The following is an 8,695-nucleotide window of genomic DNA, read 5'->3' on the forward strand; positions in this document are numbered from 1 at the left end:
AGAATGTTGATGTTTATATTTGAATAATACATTAAAATAGGATGACAAAAGGAGATATTACATAACATAAGAGAAATAATACATGTTTAATCAATATTTTTATAAAAAAAAAATTCCTCTAAAAGTTTCCATGTAGAATAGTATAAGTCAAGAATGTCTTTTTCTCTCTTCCGGCCATTGTCAAATAAATTAAGTCTAAGACATGAACTAGTGGAATTAATTAGCCTTAAGAATTTTCTTAGGTGTTAAAATGTGAATTCTTGGAATATATTTATGCCAAAATTTCTGCTTCTTGTTTTTCTATTTTGGTTGGTTGCATAAAGCAGGGTTTTGACTACCAAAAATGGTCGTGAGTACTTATTCATCCTTAAGATTTCGGTCTTGAATATAAAATCACCTTTTATGGGAGCTCTTAACCTAAAAATTAGATTTTCAATCACAAATTTAAATTAGTTGATCGGATATCGATCGGAAGCAGGGTGGAAAATAAAAATAATAAAGTTGAATTCTGTAATATTCCACAGCCCCCTTTATTTCCAGCTATGATATAACCAAGTCAAATAAATAAGAAGCGTTATATTTTAAAAGAAAATTGCAACTTATGCAACATCCATTTTGTTTTATATGACTTAGCTGAATTTAAAAACTCAATGGTTCATGGGATACAGTAATTCATATCAGGTATCTTATTTCGATATCATTCTTTAATGACGATAAAGACAAAATATTCATAACCTAGAGTTGTTTTATTTAAATAACTACAAAATTTTAAGAAAAGTATGAATTTTTTTTAAATTTTATGATCTTAAATAAAAAATTAAATGTATATAATAAATGAAATGTTCTTCACATCTTGGTTATTATGCATGTTATGTGAAATATAAGGATTAAAAAGTTACTAAATGTAGAAATGACATTTTCCTAAAATATACTAAAAAGAAGTAATTATGAAACATGAATTGAAATTAGCCATATTGTCGTCGTACTAATTCGTGTCTTTGTGTTGGTTTATGTTGTTAAAACTCTCTCACTTTTTCCACTTTCTTTTTACTAGTCAAATTGAGACTACAACATATATTCTGTTCCCATTATCACTAGGAACAAAATTCCTCCTATGTTTTTCTTTTTTTAATTTTCGCCACTAATATAATTTGAAATTCTTTGAAACAATTTTTAGCTAGAATTAAAAAATTAAGAACAAAAATATTTATTTTTAACTTCATAATGTATTAATAGAGCATTATTTATAGAAGCAATATAATAATCTTGAAAGTTGAGTATTTATATAATTGTATTTCATGATAACACTTTTATTTGAATTGTCCATTAATTTGTATATTAATAGACAGTTTACTTGCAATTTATGTTACTTAAAACTTTATAACAAAATAAAAATTTTAAAAAATCAAGATATTATATCAATGAAAATTATATAAATTGGGGGAAAAGAAGAAGAATGGTGTAATTATGAAATAAGAAATTAAGAATGAAATAAAATACTTCATCCGTTTAAAAAAGAATGTTCTATTTTCTTTTTAGTTTATTTTAAAAATAATAACCCCTTTTCTTTTTTGGCAACACCTTAACTTTAAATTTCCATTGAACATGTTTAAGATCACAAGATTAAATGTCATTTTGATACATTTTGACATAACTTTAATTTATAACCACAATATTAAAAAAGTATTTCGCACAAGGTAAAATAAAAAACTGGATTGATGTTGAAGATGCCTAAGTGAGAGTGAAATAAAATAAATGTCAAAAAAATAATGGAGCCCTCACACAACGTACCATTAGTAAATTTTTTTCGAACTGTTAGTAGAGGGGATGAAGAGTTTTCTCACATCTCCATTCAGAGGCATTATCGATGATTTTGGAGGAAGAGCTTCATGTTACAAGCACGATTGGATTGGATTTTCTCACATCTGTGCCTTTTTATTGAAGAGGCAATTAAGGTAACTGCAGGTGAATTTGAGCTCTTCGTAATATCTCATATACTAGTATCAAGTCTTAACGAGTGTCAAGTTTAGCTTATGAAGGTTGCATTTTGAATGTGATTTGTAGGGGTTAGTGAGTGAGTTCAAAGTTCAGAAAGCTGAGGACTCAAGTTTAGAGAAATATCAATTCCAGTGGCTCTATGTAAACGGGTTACTTGGAGTTATATTTTCATTTGGCATTCTCTACACATCATTGAAAAGCAGAAAAGCAAGGTCGTGGTGGTATGGAACAGGTGTTTAATTTTCTTATACTGTTGATGTATATAATATAAATCTAATCTTCATGAAGTTTACTAACTAATATTACTTTATTTTCTCGTTAAATCAGGCTGGTTCAGAAGCTTTGTTGCTGATTATGGTGTTCCTTTAATGGTTCTTGTGTGCTCAGCACTCTCATATGGAGTGCCAAGTGAAGTTCCATCTGGAGTTCCCAGAAGGCTCTTTAGTCCACTTCCTTGGGAATCTGCATCTTCACATCATTGGACTGTAATCAAGGTGCGTTGATTTGTTAACGAATTGATAGATTATGTTTCTGTTGGTTGTTGAAATCTCTTGAAATTGGACGCATAATCTCAATTGCAGTATATGGGGAAGGTTCCTCCGACATACATCGTTGCTGCCTTAGTTCCAGCTCTAATGATAGCTGGACTTTATTTCTTTGATCACACCGTTGCTTCATAAATGGCACAACAAAGTGAATTCAACCTTAAGAATCCTTCTGCTTATCATCATGATATCTTGCTCTTGGGATTTATGGTATTCATCAATAGCTAATTTCTTGTATTGTTTTTCATTTTTCATCACTGGTGTGATAATTACCGAAGAGTACCTAATTACATGAATGGTATTTGCATAGACTTTGCTTTGTGGTTTGATTGGTGTGCCTCCTTCAAATGGCGTCCTGCCTCAGTCACCTGTGCATACGAAAAGCTTGGCTGTTCTCAAGAGACAGGTAATTAGCATTACTAGCTAGAAATTCTAATAAATGATTGTCATATATGCTGGTGATTTTTTTTATGGTACTCATTGAATCCATTAAAACTTTATGCAATGTGAACCAGCTGATTCGGAGGAAGATGGTTAAAAGTGCCAAGGAGAGTATAAAGCGAAAGGCTAGCAACTCTGAAATCTATGGAAATATGCAAGCAGTTTCCATAGAGATTGATAGTTCTTCTGATGTAAGTTTCCACCTCTTATCAGTTTGGCATCCTCAATATCATTTGTTAAATAATGTTTTAGTTCACAGTAATCTTTATCTTAGTTCATACAGGTGTTGATGACATGCAGATCTATGAATATTAAGCTTTCTACGAATTAATGGTTTGTGTCCTATTGCAGACCACAGTAGCTAAAGAGTTGGAACACCTAAAAGAGGCAGTAATGAAAAGTACTGAAAACAAAAATGGAGGTACAACAGAGGTCGCATTTGATCCAGAGAAACACGTAGATGTTCACTTACCTGTCCGAGTGAATGAACAAAGAGTGAGCAATCTATTACAATCGCTACTAGTAGCAGCATCAGTTTGTGCTATGCCGGTGATAAAGAAGATACCAACCTCAGTTCTTTGGGGATATTTTGCCTATATGGCTATTGACAGCCTGCCAGGAAACCAACTCTGGGAAAGATTATTGCTTCTTTTCATCACCCCTGGAAGGAGATTTAAGTAAGTCCGCGTTTCAAATACTTTAGGAAATAATGAAGTTCTTTCTTTCACTAGAAAGTAAGACGTAACTATCTGATGTCATACGTACTTGAAAAAGGATTTAAGTTATATACATTAACAAAATATAGAACTTCTGCGGTTTAACTTGTTACAGCAAGTTTTCGTTCTGTTTTCTAAGGTACATATCAGACTTGATATGAAAAGTTACCACGATGGCGTTAAAAACTTACACTGTCAGTGCATAGAAGTTTAAGCCGTTTCCTTCTTCAACTAACTTGAGTGACCATGTTGGCAGGGTTCTTGAAGGGGTGCATGCATCATATGTGGAGTCAGTGCCATTCAGATACATCGCAATTTTCACAATTTTCCAATTTATGTACTTATTGTTGTGCCTTGGAGTCACTTGGATCCCCATAGCTGGCATTCTCTTCCCCTTGCCATTTTTTCTTCTCTTAAGCATAAGACAACATTTACTCCCCAAACTGTTCCAGCCTCATCATTTGAGAGAGCTGATGCAGCTGAGTATGAGGAAATTGTTGGTGCCTCTCAATGTTTACGCAGCTTCTCTTCTAAGGTATGATCCCCAAAAGTTTAATGTATAATCAATTTTTCGATCTTCTTTTCAAGTATATCAACTTATTATATTATGAACTATCAAATACTTTTTAATTTTGTATCAGGTAAAGGAAGCACCTACTAATGGAACTCATGAAGAAGGTGAAGTAGACATTTGTAATGCTGAGATACTAGATGTACATACAACCAGTAGAGAGGAATTTAAGGTCAGGAGCAAGAGAGTTTATAGTCAAAGCGAGTTGATTTCTGAGAAAGTTACTCAACTATAGTCATTATAACAGAAAGTTTCTTTGTTGTAAAAGATCGGAACTAAGAAAAAAGCGACTTTCTGACCATTTGAGAAATCAACCTTTTTGATATTGTAGTGCACAAAGTTGGTGAAAGTTGAGAAAACACCTATCTAAAACATTGCCATTTGCATAAAATCTTCCTAGAGAAATTTAAAGTATTGACATTCTACTTTTGCAGGTTTATGCAACAAGAGACACAATTTGAGTAGTTAATCAGCTGTGTGTTTTGAATTTTTGCTCATGCACATTCTTTCCAAATGGAAATTATTGAGATAATTCACGACATCAAGAAGGATTTTTAGTGGCAATTAATTAACAACAATAACTTAATTATCGCTAAATATGTATTTTTAGTGACATTTAGTACTCTTTGTAGATGTCCCTAAAGTGCATTGAATCCAATAAACAAGTAACACACGTACTATGTTGAACCAAGAAAGGTTCTTTCATTTGATTATTCGAAAATTTTGTATAAATACATGTAAAATACAACAATATATAATGTAAAAGTACATCATTTTAACTCTCTTAATTCTATGACATGAAATAAAAAAAGCAACAACACATCAACTATAACACGCATTCCAATGAACTAATAACGTCACGGTGTTTCGTCATGCATAAAACTTAAACTCAATCAATAAAAAGACCTATGGAAGGTGGGGATTGCGAACTCCTACCAATCTCACATCATCGACCACAGGACCACACAAGGAACCCGAATTATCACTCTTCATATGATAATACGTGCTCAAAAACCTCACTCTTGTGCGTGGTGAAATTGCGGTGAATCTAAGCCTAGCCCTTTTGAATCCACCTTTACCTTTAGATTCATAAGGAAATTGCATTGTAATTTTTCCAGCAAATGCCTCAACAAGCATTGATCCTTCACAAGAGTTGCTAGCATCACCAATTGAGAAAAGTAAATCATATATTTTTCCTGGTCTTGTCCTCACAACTTGTGCTATGGCACTCTCTCTTCCGGCCACGAGCTCGACGGCTCGTTTGCCCTGGGGCACGTGGAAGTGTTCAGAATCGATGTATTTTACAGCTTTGAGAGATTCAATCATCCATCCTAGTAATGGAGAATGATCATCTTCAATGTTGGGAGGAATTAGAACACCCCATGTTGTATTTGGGAAAATGTATGGACCCTCTTCAAAGTTACCATTTTTCATCATGTTGCCTGCATTTTAATGTTTATATCATCAGAGTATGTTAGTAGTAATTTGACAAATCATATAGTCGAAGTGTAACTTCTGTCTTCTTTAATTACACTTTAAGACTATTCGATATCATAGTCCCAGTAAATACAAATATATGTCACATGCTCCTCCAATTGTAAAATTTGGGATATTGTGTACTAAGATTCATTCGATTGTGAAAATTCAAGAACTTATTTTTTATACTCCCTTATTATTTTTAATGTTTCAAAAATAGATTTTTTAAAATTTACTTTTAACATATCAAGAAGAGATACTTATTTTCTTTTCATGTTTTACCTTACTTATTTTTATGATCATGGTTCGAACTAGCTTTCATACACCACGACTAATTTCATGGGATACATGTCACCTCCCATAAGCAACATGAATCAGGTAACTCTGTCGTTCAAGATTACAATAAATGAGAAAACTCGCCTAGTCTTTTTTTTATTTCTACTCAAGATTTCCAACCATTTCATTGACCGATAGGCCTTAATTACTTATTTTCTAAAATCTAATTTAAAAAAATCAATTATTAAATATAATGTGATAAAAGGGTTATGTACATATGTCACTCAATTTATAATATATGAAGTCTAAATAAATGAAGAAAGTATTCAAATTATATTGCTACTTTATATATGATAATATTTTAGATATAGTCTAAATAATATATTTTAATTAAAATATTTTCTAACGCGAATTCAAATTTAAGTACTTACCTCTAGGTCTTTTGGGTGTTTTCAAAGCCTTAAGAGCGACGAAATCAATAAGCGGGCCACAAGCCGGGTCCTTCTCTACAGCTGGATTATGAATCACAATATCAATTTCATCTGCTTCGGCCAAAAATCCCCATGAATACGAATCCCATCCTTCGGAACTGTACATTGTCTGCAATGGCAGCATTCCCCAATCATTCGGCTCAGAATTAGGGGAAACGGAAACATTCAATTTCTCTTCTTGCGCACAAGTTCTAGCAAACACAAATGAAATTGAATAGAAAATCCCTTTTGTAACTTTCACTTTGGTCTTAATAGATGCGTCTTCACCCAGCCTAACTGCGTAATCTCCTTGCGGCACTGGAAGTAGCATGTCGCCTTGTGTTTGCCCTGATTTTATGTATTCGACGTAGCCTGAGATTTCCCAGTTGGGAATTGCGTGACGGTCTACTACTTTTGTGCCTTTCATTTGCGATGGTTTTGGACCTAGCTCGAAGTTGCCGTTTGACAATAATCCTGATCAAAGTTTTCAAAAAAAAAAAATTACATACATATATTCAAAGTATCATTAGTTTTACCAGTGTGTCAGATAAATAAGAGATTATCAAAGTACTTTCCATGTTCAAATCAATGGTTCATTATTGATTTGGCATATCCTAAATTATATTCTATTATAAGTAGTTATACTAAACGAGTCTTATTAATTATAAATCATCTAAATATTGAAGAAAAAAAATATAGAAAAATTAGAATAAACATAAAATAATAAATTATTTATTAATTTTGTATAATGAACAAATATTAATAAATATTTTAAAATAATATTATACGATGAACAAGAAAAAATGAACGGACGGACTTAATTATTTTTAGCTAGGTGGGGAAAAAGAGCATAGCATGTTGGTTGGCGGTGCCATTGACATTACACATATTCTCTTCTGCAATTATCACATGCATGAACAATAAATAAATAAATGAAGTCCCCCCCTCTATCTCTACATCGCATTGCTATTTGCTTTATGGGAGGTAAATATATATATATATTTTTACAATATGGTACAATTAATTTTGAGGTATTGAATGGCAAACCAAAATGGTGCCGGGAGATCGGGGACATGGCTGGATCATCCTATCACTTAAATGAAATGATTTTTGTTAGAAGATTATTACCTGTTTCAATTTATGTGATATAACAATTTAAATTTTAAGAGTTAAACAGTTTAATTTTGATTTTGAAATTTTAAAATAGAAGTTATATATTTGAAAACTACATAAAAAATATTATAGATCATAGTAATTGACAATTCAAAATATTTTTAAAAAAATCGACAAAAAGAATTAATGAAATTTTATAACCCAAAATATACCATATAAATTGAAATGAAAGAAATATTATTTTATGCTATAATTAAGCTGGCTAAACTAAGGAAGTTGTATGGACTATAGAGTAACATCGTTCTTCTTGTAGTACATAATTCATAATTGGCGAATAATAGTAATGTTAACAAGGTGACGAACTTTACGATTTTACTAATTTTCTCCTCATATAATTACCAGTACTAGCATTTGCACACTAGCTAATATTTTATTTTTTTGCCTTTTAAATCATGATGAGTATTCTCATAGATCAGATTTTAGTGAAAGTTATAGCATGCATGACGAACACCAATATGAGAAAGATGATTAATTTTCAAAAGTTTTAATATTACGAACGTGTGTCAAATAAAATAGAAAATATTATTAATTTGATAAAAATACAAAGCAAATACTGTAATTGTTCGATCGAAAAGTCGAAGAATAGTTGGAATTACTTACCATCCTTTTGAGATGAATTAGCAACAGTGGCAAAGAGCAGCACCAACAATATGGCTGCAGCCTTCTTCATTTTCGATGTTATTGATTACACTCAACGGTGTGTCTCTGTGTTGACGAAATTCACAAACGCTCAACTGGCTTTTATCAATTACAGTTCGTCAAATTGCCCCTAGTTCAGAAGTTAATTACAAAACTGCCACCGTTTCTCCTTTTCAGCTTAACTTTTGACAACGAAGCAAAGGTGCACGTGCAATCCTCGTGCTCATCGAGGGGACAAAGATTTTGAAAAACATACTTAAATACTCCGTATAAATTACGTAAATTTCATAGTTTAAATAATCTATCCGTAATAAGTTTTAATTACATTAATTCCTTAAAAATTAAAAAAATTAGATACATCAATATATAGCTTGGATACATTAAAAACTA

General features: G+C 31.8%; 1 protein-coding gene and 1 pseudogene across 1 annotated transcript; one reads left to right on the forward strand and one right to left on the reverse strand.

The window, feature by feature from the left end:
• Positions 1-1,889: 1,889 nt before the first annotated feature.
• LOC107022435 lies at positions 1,890-4,603 on the forward strand (annotated as a pseudogene).
• Positions 4,604-4,949: 346 nt separating this feature from the next.
• LOC107021632 lies at positions 4,950-8,381 on the reverse strand. Its single transcript, XM_015222329.2, has 3 exons — positions 8,267-8,381; positions 6,455-6,967; positions 4,950-5,713 (listed from the first exon to the last, which is right to left on the reverse strand). The coding sequence occupies exons 1-3, from the start codon at positions 8,334-8,336 to the stop codon at positions 5,178-5,180; spliced, it is 1,119 nt and encodes a 372-aa protein (XP_015077815.1). The 5' UTR covers positions 8,337-8,381; the 3' UTR covers positions 4,950-5,177.
• Positions 8,382-8,695: the final 314 nt, after the last annotated feature.

The sequence above is a fragment of the Solanum pennellii genome, chromosome 6, assembly GCF_001406875.1.
Source record: "Solanum pennellii chromosome 6, SPENNV200".
Lineage (NCBI taxonomy): Eukaryota > Viridiplantae > Streptophyta > Magnoliopsida > Solanales > Solanaceae > Solanum > Solanum pennellii.

Bases quoted from the DNA above. Each gene is read 5' to 3' on its own strand.
- LOC107021632 (XM_015222329.2), bottom strand. From the start codon at position 8,336: ATGAAGAAGGCTGCAGCCATATTGTTGGTGCTGCTCTTTGCCACTGTT. The intron at 6,968-8,266 runs GTAAGTAATTCC...AACTTTGATCAG, and splicing joins TAATTCATCTCAAAAGGATG to GATTATTGTCAAACGGCAAC. The intron at 5,714-6,454 runs GTAAGTACTTAA...ATTAAAATGCAG, and splicing joins AACACCCAAAAGACCTAGAG to GCAACATGATGAAAAATGGT.